Raw genomic sequence first — 16580 nt, 5'->3', positions numbered from 1 at the left:
CATAACAACGTATGCACACCTTGTTTTATTTATGTAATATCTCTTAGGGATTGTTTCAGCCCCTCCTCAGTGCCTCTTTTCTATGTTACAGGATAAATTCTAGAAGAGGATGAGCCAAGTCTGTCTTGCTCACCAGCAACGCCCAGATTGCAGTACCATACCTGATTCATAGTATCTACAAAGCATGAATAGAAACGTGACCGACTGAATGCATGAATAACATCATAAAGGTGTAAAACCAGGGAATAGTTTTAGGAAACAGTACAAAGTTTAGTCTGGAGGATAGGGGACAAGGAAGGCGACAGCAAAGAACAGTTGGGCATGATTCAGTAGGTTATGGGGAAACAGAGTTTTGCTTTAGGAGGCTGATAGTTAATACCTTATTTTGTAGTGAGAGAGGCTATTAGTAGTGGCACTATGAATGGGATAAGACGTTTTCCTATGTAAGAGGCATCAAAACTTACACTAGCTAAAACTTGACTACTCTTTACAAAAGAAGTTCTGTCAATGGGATAAATAATTTCCCCTACAGAAAGGGTTATGGGTAAAATAGAACTTAATAATCAACTGTTCAATTTGATTGTTTCTACTTCTGAGATAAAAAAAAAAAGATTGTAAAGTGTCAGCTTAATCAGCCCTTAATGATATAGCCTAATCAACAACTTGGCTTCGAAGATGGTCATGTGATATATGTCTAATTATTATTCAGAAGTTACTAATACTAATCCCCAAATTTTAAGAGGTGATAATTTAAAAAAATCAAATCAAGCCTCATGATAAGGTATTTTCTTAAAGTTGCAATGAAAGTCATGAAAAAAAAAAACTAAGAGTAAATTCTAAATCAATAAATTATCTTAGAAAAAGTTACAAAAAGAAAAATAAATAAAGGGTTGTCCAGAATACACTCAAGTTTAGTTAAGAGATGTTACTATTCATGTTAATAAGTTGTAAACCTATGTAATATTGAGAAATGGATATTATCCTGTGATTTCACGTAGTATAGTGAAACTGACTCTACTGCCACCCAGTAAGTCTACTTCTGATTTTGTTTTAGCATCTGCCAAAATCACCAGGTATACACTTATTCCCTGTGAGCTGAGAAGGGTTAAAGCCACATTTCTGCACGAATTAGTACGGTGCAATAAACTACATTAACTATGTCTCTTCCTCCAGGAAGCCTTCCTGAATTCTTAAGGCTACGTTAAGTCATACACTCTGAAAGTATCCTCCACTTCACTTTCACCCTGATGGATAAAGAGATTTATAATGATTTTTCAAAGTGCCTTCTTCACTTGACTATAAACTTTACAAAGAAAAGGACCATGCCTCTAATTCCTCAAGTGTAAGAACCCAGTTTGACTTCCCTTTATTTCCCACACTTTGCACAATACTCTATATTATGCAATAAATGGTATTTTGATATTGATGTTAATGATTATAACTCTTTAGGGTCTTCCAACTACCATTTACTAAACCCATTTTCTAACTTTTCCTCCACTTTACCTTAAATTCAGGTATTTCTAAAGGTCCTATCCTTGGCTCTCTTCTTTAGCCATATTGTCTATGTGTTTTTTCCCAACCACTCCTGTTTCCACTATCACCTTTATACACCCGCGGTGGACTTTTACACTGGGGGCTTCCCAGTATTCAGACCCTTGTATAGTCACCTCCCTCTTGAATCTGGCCCATTCTTGTGAGTAGCTTTAAATAAGAATACAGCAGAAGTGACACTTGGCCAGTTTTGGGAATAAGCCTTAAAAAGTCCTTGTCACCTCAATTTGTCTTCATTTTGGAATCTTGAGTAGCCATGTAAAAAATTCCAGCTAACCTGCTCCAGAGATTACAAGAAAAAAGCAAGCGGCAAGGAAAAGGCATTGAGACTACATGGAGAGAGAAAGACAGCTGTCCCTGCATCCCATCTGAGCCCATCCTCCAAACAATCCACAAGTTCAGCACAGCCACATATTAGTGACCACTGGTAAGACTGGCAGAAGAACTGACCAGCTGAACCTAGCTCAAACACAGAAGTATGAGTAAATAAAATGTTTGTTCTTTTAAGCCACTTAGTTTTAGGGTGATTTGCTGTAAAACAGATAAACAAAAGAGCCGGTAAACTAAAAATCTAAATCTCCTGCCCTGACCACTCTCTAGAGATATACCTCTAAACTTCAAACACTAACTTTAGATTTCCACATAGATATATCTACATTTCAAATTCAACACTTGCTAAAATGAATTTTAGTATCTCACCTATTTCCTATAAAGTACTGTGTAAACCGCTGATTTTAAAATTGTATTCCTCAGAATTCTAAGGTTCTAGAGTACTTCTAGAGATTACAATCTGGGTAGATACGTTTCAATTCCAGTTCTTAGTCCCATAATATCATGGGTCACAAAAACTAAGTATAAGCTCAGAATTAAACTAAACAAATCATCATTCAATTAAAACAGAAAACACTGAAACAAAGTACGAAGGAACACACTTTAGCTATGTGACTTTGGACAAGTAACTAACATTTTGACCTGCAATTACTTAATGAAGTATTAGAGATTGGATTTAAATAATCTGATTTTATAAAAGAAATTAATGACATCTTGAATGTAATAGATTATTAGAGAGGCAACACAGTGCAGGGGTTAAGAGCAGAGTGCCTGGGTTCAAATCCTTGGAGATGTTAGAGCTATTAATTGGCAGAATCTTGGTTCACATCCTGTTTCTGCCAGTTAATAGCTCTGTAACTTCTCCAAGTCCCAATTTCCTCATCTGTTAAATGTTTATAAGGTTATTTTAAGTTTATAACTTTATTATAAAAATTAAATGAATCAAGATTTCTAAAGTACTTAGAATACTGCATAGCATATAAAAGGCTGTTAAATAAATTCTACAGAAAATTGTAATCACAAGTTTGTTTTTTTAATATACCATATAATAAATTAATCTATTTCCATAAATTTTATTCCTGAAATGTCTCTAAGAAGCCCGTGTTTAATATAATTAACTATCTAACCAAAATTTCTGCCTTTAGAACACTGATATTTTATGAATGAATAACGTTGCATATACTTTCTGTTGCAGTAGGTTGTTAGATAAGAAAAACATCTTAAAATGATACGGGTCCTCTTAATCAGTAGTAATAATATATTTTCTCATAAAGAAATGTTATCTCCATTTCAAAGTTGATAAATACATTATTTATGTGGCACCATTAAAACTTAAAAATTTACTACTTACCACTGATTGTCTTAGGCTTTCTAGCTATATATTCCTTCCATTTTCTTGAACTGAGCTGGCTGGGAGGAGGAGTAAGTATGCTACCAATGGTACATGGCAATACAAAAAGAGCACCAACCTGGATAAAACAGAACATATTTTTAGTGACTGCACAATGAAATCAACTCTAAAATAGCGTCATCTGACAATTTTCCACTCATATTTCACCTACATAACACGTATTTAGTCACATTCTTTCCCAAGAATTCCACTATAAAAACTAAAAAAAGAAAAACACAAGAACACTGCCCTACCTCCACCAAAAAAAAAAAAAAAAAGCCAGAAAACAGAGAAAGGATTCAAAGTTACAGGTATCCGTTTTACTTCCACTGAGTCATGTATCTCTGAAAACCGTATTCACAATGTTTAAATTTAGGTTGTGGGTATAATTTCTTCGTATATCTGCAAATCAATAAGAGGTCACGAATTCTATCCTCAAAAGATTTTGTCATACCGAGTTATAATTTTATAAACTTTTGACTGGATGGATTATTGGTCTGGCTTCAAAATTAGAATCTAAAGGCAATTTCAAAACTTTTGTTGCTAGATATCAGAGATTTAATGCCAGTAGGTACAAAATTTAGAGAAACCATGAATCATATGACAGAAAACATACAGCAGCTTCTAACTGATTGATGAGCAAACTCAACTTATTCATCTTTGTATTCCCAGTGCTGGGCACACAGATGTTTGTTAAATATTTGTCCCCCCAAACCCACCATAATATATAAATGTAAGCTACAAAATCAGCACATCCCAATACATACATTTTTTTTTTTTTTTTTTTTACTTTTGCGGAAATTTAGGCAAGGCATTTGCTATCACTCTCAAATCTAATGCAAAATCACTTTTAACTGTCCTATGTAGATAGAAGGGTTACATGAGATATGTGACACAAAGTTAATTAATACTTTTAGTTGCTATTTATTATTTTTACTTACGTATTCTTAACTAACGAATATGAAAATAAGTTTATCGGGAGTAAAACAAGGAAGGTAAAATTAAATATGCTTATTTTTGTTGATTATTATAGCCATAACCTTTTAATTTTAAGTCAAATGTATTTTACATAGTCAAGCATTAGACATTAAAAATAAAAATATTTAGGAATGGAAAATAATCATTAACTATAAAAGATATATATTTAATTTCCTAAACACTAAGTCCTAGTCCTTCCTTCTTGCTTAAGACTTCTTAGACCAAAATGCATAACAAAACTGTCTGGCCCAAAGGGTGACAAAGCTGTAATGTGAGTATGCCAGATCAGGGCCCAATTATAGCTTAACAATTATAAAACTGTTACAATTATAGTTACAGCTTAACAATGTAAAGATACTAAATGCAGTTCATTGCATAATTTATAGCCTGACATAAATGTGTCCTGACCCATCAGCAAAGGAAGTGACCACATTTCTGAGACAGCCTATTTTTGATTAAACATTTGCTACAAATATGAAAATAAACTTTTCTAAATCCCATAAGCTATAATTCCCTACAAAATAAATTTATGTCAATAGTTTACACTACATTCACAACAAACTTGGATTCTGATAACTTGTTCTCACTCATACACTAATCATTAGATATACTTTGAGAGACTTAAGGATGATCCTTTTATGTTAACATTCTATTCCAAAATTTAACAGCCAAATAACATTTCAAACCCAAGTTTCAAAACTTTGATTCAATCTTTTCAGTAGGCAAACCCCCAAACAAGCAGGCACTATGGCAATCATGTTTTTAGCCTTATAAATTCTCCTCTTTAATAAAAATATTCCCTGTCCATGTGATTAATAGACATCATGATTCCCTAACAACCCTATCTTGCCTTTTCTAATCTAATAAAATAAGTTTTCCTCTAAAAGCCTTTTATTTTTATTCTGAGGCTAATCAAACATCTTTTTTAAGCTCAAAAGTTGACTTAGGATCACATAAAGCACTAGAATTTAAGCACTTTGATAGCTTCCCAAGGAGGGAACTTGTCCACTTTATTCTCTCCAGTATTCTCTCCAGTTGCAACAAGCAACTGGCAGGCAGTCCAAAAAGAAAAAAGAAAAGTTGAATAAATAAATGAAAACCAATGTTATAAAGCACTGGGATTATTTCAAGGAATGACCGTGGAATTCAATTTTTTTTTTCAAAAATGTAAAAGACTAACTATGACACAGTGTAAAAGGACAGTGAACTGCTTCACATTTAGAGATTTAGCCAAATTACATAATGTATGTTTCTAAAAGTTATCCCTTTGCTGAATTAAAGTTGGAACATATATTTAAAGTTCTATTTATTTGTCCCCAACTGATAAAGTGTAGTCCAATATTTCAGTCATTGTCCGAGAAGCAATAAAAATGACAATCTAATACAACAAATTTAAAATAAAACAATTGAAAATACTATATTAATAGATATCAATAGTTTAGCTTTCTTCTAGGATTAGAGTTGCCTATCTTCAATATCTAGATGGGTTAAGAATTATTTTATACCCAAGTTAAATTATAGGTATATGTCTGAATTTGACTTGAAACATTACCTATAAAACTAATTCCTAAAAATTTCATCATAACTTCAAAATATCTAGAGGATATCTAGTGCTTTATAAATTTCAGGAAAATGTTTCACTTAAGTGTGTCTATCATTTGGGCCACATAAACTTCAAAGAGAAGAATTAGATAGCAACCATCATTTGTACCATACTGTACAGTTTATAAAATATATTCCAATTTGGTTTTCATTACAACTTTTTGAAATAGGCAAAACAGGAATTATTATTTCCAGTTCACAATTTAAAAAGCTATAAACCAGTGAGTGGCAGAGCTAGGACTTAAATCAAAGTTTTCTAAAGTACATGTTCTTTTACTTGAGACTTTCTACTATATCATATTCCCTCCCTCCCTTATTTGATAATATAGGTGAGATGATTAATGATACATGACATTCTCATTTCCTGGATAGGGTTACATAGTGAACTATTTAGCTACTTGGGTTAAAATATGAACAGAGTTGTTTGTTTGTTTTTATTCTTAGTGCTTTTTCTTTTTCTGTTTTTTTTTTTTAACTATACCACTTCACAAGACTTCTGTGTGCAAATTTCTGTAGAGATGTATGATCTTATTAGCCTGTTTAAAGTACACCCTCCACCCTACTACCCTATCTCAGCCTGCTTATTTTCTTCATAGCTCTTATTTTCTATTTTTCCTACCAAAATGTAAGTTCCATGAGGGCAGAGTCTTCATCTGTACAATCCATCATTGGAGCCCTAATATCTAATACAATGCATAAAGTAGAACTAATGTTGAATAAACAAAAAAAGAAATTTTAAATTTCAAAATGTAGCACATTGGGTACTTCAGAGGTGAAAAAACAGGCTAACATTATCTTCAGACTGTTCCTTTAAAGGCCATTTCATCAAATAAATACTCTGATACACTGCTGCAAGTCAAAATTTTGAGGCTGCAAGTCAAAATTTTAAGTTATTATATAGCCAAGCATCTTAAGGCCAAAATCATATTTCCTTTACTACATCAATTTTCTAAGGGAAATATAACCCAGATTTGATTAATAGTGCCATGGGGAAACCATAATTATAACAATCATTTTTCTCCCTGCAGAACTATTTGATAATAGAGTACTTGTTAAAATAATAAGAAAATGTTATGTAAATATTGCCAATGAACATTTTGTGCATTAAAAATTGTTTTCATAGAAACAAGGTAGTTGAGCAAATAACCAGAAAGAAAATTTTAGTTTTTCCTATTGAAAACTGTACTTGACTTTATATGAGTCCACTTAAAATTCTTTATGTTGTAGTTAAAACAATTTTTAAATATACCAATTCTACCATATCATTATATATGTTTTATATATATATATATATAAACTAATGAAATAGCTGAAAATCTTCTAAACATCACCAAAATTAAAAAAGAACTGAAAACTTACAAATGATAATTTAGTGAGGTTTTAGACATTTTTCTCACCTCCACCTACCCATCCTACCATGAAAAAGATAATGCAAGCATATACATATCTTGCCACAGAACTGAAATCAGATGTGAAAGGGGTAGGTTAACAATAATCTAATGTGTTCTAAAAGAATTATCAGTCATGAAGCTTATTTTTGAAAAGCTCTTGTAAAAAAAAAAAAAATCACTTCATGTCTGCAGAAGACTTTGGGGTTATTATGAAAAGTCCAAAGTATCTTAACATGAATTAGGACCAAAACCTTATGTTAAGTTAAAGAAACTAAATCATCACACAGAAACAGATTTTAAAAAATACATTCCCTTTTCTCACACATCTGTAAATGTTAAGTTAAAAACACAACAAAAACAAAAAAACATCCTCTATACCTTGCCACACAGGGAAGAAATCTGCTCCAACAGCAACTTGGAATTCTGTTTGGTATTGTTTTTTGTCAGTCCTCTGCACTAAGGAGTTAAAGAAATGATGAAATGGTAATTGTCAAATAATTCAACTCCCTAAAATAAGTTTGATTCTCCAATTCACAAGGTGCTTAAAGTCACTGATCAAAATTTTTATCTGTGGGAACTCACAATTACTCCTTTCCAAGGACAATAATTTTCCTGATTCTGAAGATACATCAAGAAATAGTGATACTATAAATAGCATTACTCTAAACTATTAGAACCAGAGATTTGTACAAACTGGAGCTTCTGAATAAAAATTCAAGAACACTGTACTAGGGTTTCATTTCTGGCCAACAACAAATTCTTTTTATATAAAATATTGTTCTTAGATCTGTTCCTAAAACTTCTTAGATATATTTTCTTAAAAAAGAGTTTAAAATATGTTGGATATTTACAGACATATGTGATAGCATTCTTATTTACTTAAGTATTTAAAAAGATACAGTGGACTGGCACTTGTATCTATCCTGCCAATGGCAAGAGAAACATCTGAACATTCCAATAGTACATACATTATTTTGTTTTTTTTCACAGATCCCTAACATTTCTCCCTCTTACCTACCCCATAAGCAATGAGTAATAATTTCAGGAAGTCTTCTGCCTATTCTAGAGGCATAAATATCGTGCCTGAAGCGGTATTCTTTTTTTGCAAGTTGTAGAATTTCTCTTAAAGCAACAGCAATGAAAAGTATACTGATATTATAAAAAAGAAAAACAACAACAAAAGTATGGGCAAATATTTAAATGTGGTGGTACCAGGAAACAGTCTTACTTGACACAGAAAAATTGTGATCTATAATGAACATGTAAATGAAAAGGATACAACTCAAATTCAATGTCTGACATATAGCAGGAAGGTAGGTCTGATAATTTTATCATCTGCACAAATTCTAAAGCAGGGCCATAATAATGAAAAACCTAAAAAAGAAATTAAAATTATATAAGACTTTAAATACTATAAGCAAAATGAAAGTGAACAAATTAGTGTTCAGGGTTTAAATCTTTAAAATGGGTCTTAAAAAGCACGTATTTACATATTATGCAAGGCAAACACTTAATTCTCTATCAAAGATAAGAATTTCTTCCATATCAATTCTACCTTTCCGAGTGGAGAGATACGGAGATTTCTTACTAACTGGAAAGAGTTTTAACAGGAGGAAAATGAGTATAGAAAGAGGCAAGCAACAAAGGACAAGAGTTCTCAACTTTTCCTGTTTATCTCTAAGAAGACAGACAGATAAGCCAGGAGGCTAGGATGTTGAAGAGGGTCTGCGAAACTGAGAAAGAGAAAGAAAAGACACTCCAGGATGAACTTTGGTATGCTGAGATAAAAAAAAAAAAAAAAAAAAAAAAACAAAGTCCTTGGAGGAAATACTAAAGTAATTAAAGAGAGAACTAGTAAAACAAGAATACAAATTAACAAAGAAAGCTCCACTCAGAGAAATAAAATTCAGTATTTCTTTGGATAGAGTCTAAAACTAAACTAAGAGTGAGCTAGTGAAGAAGGTAATTCAAGAGTTGGGGCTAGAGTGCTTCACAAGAAGGGCAAAGAAAAGCAAACACATCTTCAAACACACAAAGTTTTAAACTTGCAGAAAGCTGAGTAATTTCATCATATATGATTATGTGTATGTATGTGTATGTACACATAAATACACAACACACCTAGTGTGTATTTATATATATGTATGCATGTATTTGTTTATGCATAGAGAGAGAGGCTTACATTTATTTAAGACATTGAACCCTAAATTTCTCTCAATAGCAGCAAAAATCAGACACATTATTCATACTTGAATGGTGTACTACCAAAGAAGAAAAGTTGAGGTCATCAATCTTATGATTATAATCTTTAGAAAAGAATTTAATATTCCTGTGAAAGATGGTCATGGTAAGTTACTTAAAGTAAGTAACTCTGAACTATTGGGAAATGTGTCAACATCAGAAATATGTCTTTGTACCACCCTTTGATCAGAAAATATTACCCATCAATCTGACATCCTTGCAACTTCATGACCACTATGTTTTGCGCATTCTTGAAATGCATCCTTCAAAGTGAATTTCTAAAGTGCTTCTATATAAATACTTCTTCTTATATTATTTGTCCAATGTGAAAAAAAAAAAGCGAACCAAACCCCTTTTAATTATTATACTTTATAATTACTTGCATTTTAAGAATAAATCTATGGAGACATGGGACAAGAATCAATACCTCTTAAACTGTAAATGAAGCAAATGTCAGGTACTATACCAGATGCTAATCTCTTACTTCATTTAACCCTCATAACTTTGTAAGATAAGTGTTTATTACTATCTCCATTTCATAAATGAATTAATCAATCTACCCAAGGTGACAATACCTCATAGGTGACAAAGTCAGGTTTCAAACCCAGGTCTACCTAACATCAAAGCCTGTTCTCTTTCCACTGTATCATACTCCCTTCAAACTGAGTCTTAGAAAGGTCACATGGTAAAGTTCAAATCAAAAGTGGTTTCAGGTCCTTCCCTGGTGGCGCAGTGGTTGAGAGTCCGCCTGCCGATGCAGGGGACACGGGTTCGTGACCCAGTCCGGGAAGATCCCACATGCCGCGGAGCGGCTGGGCCCGTGAGCCATGGCCGCTGAGCCTGCGCGTCCGGAGCCTGTGCTCCGCAACGGGAGAGGCCACGACAGTGAGAGGCCCGCGTACCGCAAAAAAAAAAAAAGTGGTTTCAGGCCTATACTGATCTAAAGTTAGGATCGTTCCATTTTGAAAACAATTTAAAACAATGATAGTTTTGCCAACATTCAACACTGATAATACAGTATAATCTAAGCGCTTAATTATAATTATAGTAAAAGTTATGCAAGTGAGCACACTTAAGCACGTATATTAGTAATGTTAATTGAAGATTCAAACATATCAAATATTCATGAATAGATGATGGCAAAAACAATTAAACATAGATTACCTTTGGCAAAATACTCTTATCTTTTGATGGTATTATCTTTTTGTCAAGAAAGCAAGTTTTTAAATTAGACGTACTAAAATTCTTAGGTGTGACTCCCTTTAAACAAAATTCAGGAAAACTAATTTCGCATCCAAACTGAAAAGAAACGAAGAGAACACAGTTACAGGCGTCATGAATTAAGTTACAAAGATTAATACATCTTATCGCAATATAAAAGTTGAGAGGAAAACCATATGTAAATTTATTTTTGATCCTCAGTTCAAAATGCAGTTCTTCCATTTATGTACATATCATTCGTATTTCAACTTTCACATAAAATTTTCATGAAAAGCTCTCCTTGGCCTTTCACTAGCCCACAAGAGGATACTAAGCACATTCTCCGCAACCAGAGAACAAAGCAAACCCCTTTCCATATAGTTGTTCAGTACCTGCTTCCTACTGTCTTAAGTTCTGCAAAAATAGAACTTGCTTGTCTCATTCACCACTAGATCCTTAGTGCCTCACACATAGTTTGCTTTCAATATAAGTTGTTGATAAAAAGATCAATTCCTGCAGAAGTAGTAATAATAGGGGTACTAACAGTAACGGTAATGACAATGATAGGTAACACTTACTGAATGGTTACTTTGTGCTTTAAATAATTTAAACCTCATAAAAATCTGAGTTAGGAACTACTATTACACCTATCTTACAGATAAAGATAACTGTGGCACCAAGAGCCTAAATATTATCTAACATTTCACACAAAACTAGCAAGAAACAGAATTAGGATTTGAAAGCAGGCAATCTAACTCTAGAATCTATGTCCTTAATCACTATAATGCCCCTAGGCTAAAAGCTATTCTCCACCAAAAAAAGTGATTTCAAGTTTTAAATGCAGCCTGGGGAGATACAGACACTTAATTTCTTATCCATAAAAGAATAAAAGAATCACAGAACCCTGCCATTATCTGTCTGTATGTAAACATGCAATTTCAAAAAATGTATACAAAAGTAATTCTCCTAGCTAATTGTATCCTGCATTCTTCTTGTAGGCTATATGACTTGTTTACACTAAAACCACTTCCAAAGAAGATTTATCTGCAGATTTAACCTCCCCGAGATAAAGAAGAGCTGGCGTGCAAATCAACAAGAAGGGCCCAGCCACGTTAATTCCTGTTGTCTTATTAGAAGTTTTATTCAACTATAATTAAGAGTGAATTGAAAAGGAAAAAAAAGTCTAGTAATTAGTACAATAAATCTTTATAGGAACACAACGATCTACTCGTGCTCCCATACTAAACAAACATTAAGAAATTTTCTTTTAGTTTTGCCTATAGACAGAAACACATAAAATACCAGGAACACTGATTTCAACATGGACACAGCTTATAAAAACCACCAAACATATTCATTCACAGTAAGGGATCGCAAAATAGAATTGGAGCCTCATAGAAATTTAACATTAGCGGGGTTCCACTAATCTAATATTCTCATCTTATAGTTGAGAAATCTGGGGTCTAGTAAGGTTAAAAAAAAAATTGTTCAAAATCAGCTGGTTAGCAGAAAGCACTGATCACTTAAGGTGGTATTATAGGTAAGAAAACATGTTCTAAGCAGTTTTCCAGTTTACATATGCAATGAACTAAAGCAGCTTGGATAAACATGAACTCAACTAATGTTAAATTCTGCTTTAAAAGAATGTTACATTCTAGAACTGCAGTGCCCAAAACAATCACAGTCACTATTTAAATTTAAATTAATTAAAGTAAAATATAGTAAAAGATTCAGTTCTGTGTTTGAAGTAGTCAAGTATAAAGTGCTAGTAGCAACATGAAGTCAGTGGACTACTGTATAAGGATAAATTTGGAACATTTCCATTAATGAAGAAAGTTCTATTTAGATAGTGCTTTTCTAGAACATCTTCATATGGTACCTTTTCATTAGGATTCATTTAAACTATCTGTGTTGTAAATAAGGTCGAAAGGCCTGCTTTGCAAACTGTGATAACAGAAATCCACTTACCTTCCTTTCCCATATCTGAATCTTTCCCCTCCATAACTCTTTTGAATCAATAGCATTTATGAGATCTTGTAAAGATACAATATTAGCAGAAAGGTATTCGGCAATTTTCTGACAACTTCTATAAATAAAAGTTTATGATAATTAAATATAGGGTTTTAAATTTGACTTAGATTTAATGGTTGTAGTTAGCTACAAGCCAAACAGGCAAAAATGCAAAGTTTATATTGCTGCTTTTATCTACTAATATTATAGAACATTCATTAAGTCAGTCTCTGAAGAAGTTGCTATCATGTGTTCATTTACTCTCAACATCCCCTTGAATTATGAGTAATTACCCTTAATACTACAGATGAACAGATTTTCCTATTATTATTTATTAGTTTTAACGTCAAATATACACATATGTACACACATATACACAGATTGAATGAATTCTTATCTTCAAAAGGAGAACTGCTCTCCTCAATTGTTCCCACACAGTTCTGTATGGAATTTCATAACAGCACTTATCACAGACTATCATGACTATTTGCATTCCTGTTCCTCCCTGTATTTCAATGAAAAAGATCAAATCTCACTTTCTTATTATCAGTAAATATTGCCGTGCTTGGCATAAAGATAGTGCTCAATAAACAACTGCTGAGTGAAGAAAATCATGAAGTTAACAAATCCAACACTCATTTAAGGATCAAAACTGTAATACACAGTTGATCCTTACTAAAATGTCATAAAACACAACAGTATATATTTATTTCTACATTGCACATAAAACAAAAAACAAATGACATTATAAATCTGGTGTATCCATGTATCCGTGGTATTTATCACGGTGTTCACTGGACAAGACAAACCTATTTAAAAACACACAATGTGTTTAGAGAACTAATGCTCAATAATAGCTGTAAGAAAGCATCAATAACAGTTACTAAAAACTTAAAACTTCTCAGAAATATAAAGTATGAAATAAGAAAAATGTAGGTTCGTCTCAACAGATAAATCTCTAATCACAGTATGACATAAAACTATCTTGTCACATTTTAAAAAATCTTCAAAGGCTGGGTCTATTAAAAACAGGGTAGCAAGTTAATTGTAAAAGCGGACAACACAGATAGTAGTCAAATGTGAACAAAGAAGCTTACGTTTCACAATGATTTCCTGCTATGGTAATTTTTGCTGAATACCATTCCTTCAAATGTTTTAATGCTCCTACAGTAGGCAAACAGTCTCTCAATTTAGGCGGATCTTTGTCAGAAGGCAACAGTATTATATCTATCATTGCTCTACCTAGAAAGAGATAAAGGCATTTTTGTAATTTTTTAAGAACATTTTTATTTTATATAGGAGCATAGTTGATTAACTATAATTTTTTAAAGATGTTAGATCTGAAATGTCTCAAAACAGTACCTTGAACAACTAACTGAATTTTATGTTTATTTAGAAGATGAAGAAGGATTTTAACTTTAATTTCTGAAATTCTTCAAAACAATATACATCTTCAGGAGTTCAAAATTTTTAAATGTTCACATTTGATTTAAAGCCATGTTACCTTGAAATAGCTAGCATATGCCAGAAAAACAATGAACTATATCATAATTACTTGCCAATTATGTGCCAGTGGTTAATTATACATTGCTCTTGAGATCATCAATGCTATTGTTGTACTGAACAGAGGGAAAAAAACCTGTGCAATTCATTATGTTCTTCTATACTTTTGTTATACAAAAGGGAATGAATTAGTATAAAACTGTAATGTTCAAATAAATTATTTCTCTTTTTATAGAACAATAAAGCACTCAGAAAACTCAATTATACTGACAACATCACTGGTTCCTGAGAAAGAAGGTTAACTTCATGAAACTTTAAATTTTATAAAATGATAAATTTTACTGAAGGACCAGAAAAATCAAAATGAAACAGAAAGCAAATAAAAGTTTGATAATGAAAGTATTCCAATTTGCCAAAATAGCAACTGTACATTCCATATTTTGAACTTCATATAAAAATCTGACATGTTTGTTTATCAATGTATTCAGTTATCTTCCACATAGGATCTTTTATACGAAAATATAATCTTGAATATAAGGATTAGACTGTGAGCTATAAAGTCCTTTATGATAATCACATATGCTTTACTCATCATTGTATACTCAGCTCCTAGTACAACGCCTGACATATAACAGACACAACAACTATCTGCCTAATAAATGACCTCCAATAATGAAAATATTCAGAAAAGTATTCAAAAGTATTTGTGGATGCCAAAGCGTACCAAGCTTTAGATGAATCAGCTACTTGATTCACACAAAGGAAGATTAATTTAAGACAAAATACAGTTTTAAGAATAGTATGATGCAGTATTTCATAAAATATGCTTTCTATTATAGGAAAAAAATGGATTGTGTAAAAAAATGCTGAGTCAAGGGCTTCTTTTACTGCATGACTTTCTATTTGATAATATGTATAGTGACTTCACACCATAAAAGTATGTTATCCAAATGATCTAGGTTAAAGAACTTCTTTTTCCAGGATTTGCTCATGGGAGTAGAGTTCTACAGAACATTGTGGAAAACAATGGTATATACAGTGCAAAGCTGCTTCTTCAGTAATAACTGAAGAAGGAAACAGATGAGTAATTTCTTAAGTTCTAATTTTTGTCTAAGTAAATGAAAACAATTAAGAAAATTGTGATGTCTCAACAAGGTACTTTATTAAAGTAGTAGAGTATGTTTTTTAACAACTTCATATAGAAAATTATTTTTCATTTTTCATTTCAAAGTTAGAAGTGAGAACACGAGCATAAAGAATGAAGTTATCACTCATTCACAGAAAGTGTAAGATAAGGTACAAATTATTGAAAGTAGTCATAAAATATTACCAGGAGCAGGAAGTTTGTCTGATAACTGATGCAAATTTTCTGCAGATTCTTCATATAGGCTAAAATAAAACAGTAGGTTAGGAAAAAATATATATACACACATTACATATAATCATAATAGGTAATATTAATTAAATGGATCTATGTGCCATACACTATTAAATACTTAGCATTCAGCATTATCTCATTTGATCCTCATGACAATCCCATGAGGCACTACTATAATACTATTTTTATCCTCACTTTAAATAATTCACCTAAAGTCCACATAAGCTGTAGCTGTGGAAGCTAGGATTACCCTGAGTCCAAGTTCTTAGCCACACCCCCAAAACAAACAAACAGCATTAACAAAAAAGGGGGGAAAAGCCCTCCCTAAATTATATCTAGTATATTAAATATAAATCATAACTAATAGACCATTTTTCTGAACCTTAAAAGTAAGGTATTACTAAGTATTTAATAAAGAAGGCTACTGCTTTTCTCTAAATGGCACATAACAGCCCTGACAGGAAAATACGATACTCTCCTCCAATTCTTTAAAATCTATTCATTTTACCAATATGATGAATTTTTTTTCTCAAGATGGTTTATTATATAACATAAAGGTATTTAAATCCTTTATTACAAACTCACCATTGTCTAAAAAACTTAAGGCGTCTTACGGTAAAGTATAGTTTTCAAGCTCCCTCTTGTGGAAATAATTATTAGGTCACTTACTAGAAATAATCACTTTTATACTTGTCATCTTCTAATAGTGGTGAGAAAACATATGGAATGGTAAGAGCCCTAAGGCTGGAAGGCATCTTAGAAATCATCTAAAAGGATCTCAACACTTTACAGATGAGAAAATAAAGCATCAGAGAAGTTAAGTGACTGGCCCAAGATTATATAATTAGAGACCACTTCTATTAGCCTCTGTTACAATGCCCTTTCTATGGTTCTACAATGTCTCCCTTCATTAATCAGTATAAACAAATATGATTTGAAAACAGGAAAACACAATTTGAAAATCTGCAGCAATTTATAGAAGTATAATATTTGAATATTAAAATAA

At 32.2% G+C, this 16580-nt stretch overlaps 1 protein-coding gene across 3 annotated transcripts in view; it reads right to left on the bottom strand.

Moving 5' to 3' along the window:
- The window catches only part of MTBP (MDM2 binding protein), a 72325-nt gene that overhangs the window by 50586 nt on the left and 5159 nt on the right, over nt 1-16580 (bottom strand). For 2 of the 3 annotated variants that reach the window (XM_032610642.1, XM_032610644.1), the window contains exons 5-11: nt 15527-15585; nt 13791-13935; nt 12652-12769; nt 10648-10782; nt 8522-8616; nt 7621-7693; nt 3233-3350 (exon numbers count right to left, since the gene is read on the bottom strand). In XM_032610642.1, the coding sequence (XP_032466533.1) occupies nt 3233-3350; nt 7621-7693; nt 8522-8616; nt 10648-10782; nt 12652-12769; nt 13791-13935; nt 15527-15585 (743 nt within the window). Of the gene's footprint in view, nt 1-3232; nt 3351-7620; nt 7699-8521; nt 8617-10647; nt 10783-12651; nt 12770-13790; nt 13936-15526; nt 15586-16580 lie in introns of all 3 variants that reach the window. The other variant, XM_032610643.1, reaches the window with a different exon arrangement.

The sequence above is a fragment of the Phocoena sinus genome, chromosome 17, assembly GCF_008692025.1.
Source record: "Phocoena sinus isolate mPhoSin1 chromosome 17, mPhoSin1.pri, whole genome shotgun sequence".
In the NCBI taxonomy this organism is placed as follows: domain Eukaryota; kingdom Metazoa; phylum Chordata; class Mammalia; order Artiodactyla; family Phocoenidae; genus Phocoena; species Phocoena sinus.
This window is presented reverse-complemented; position numbering and strand designations above follow the sequence as displayed.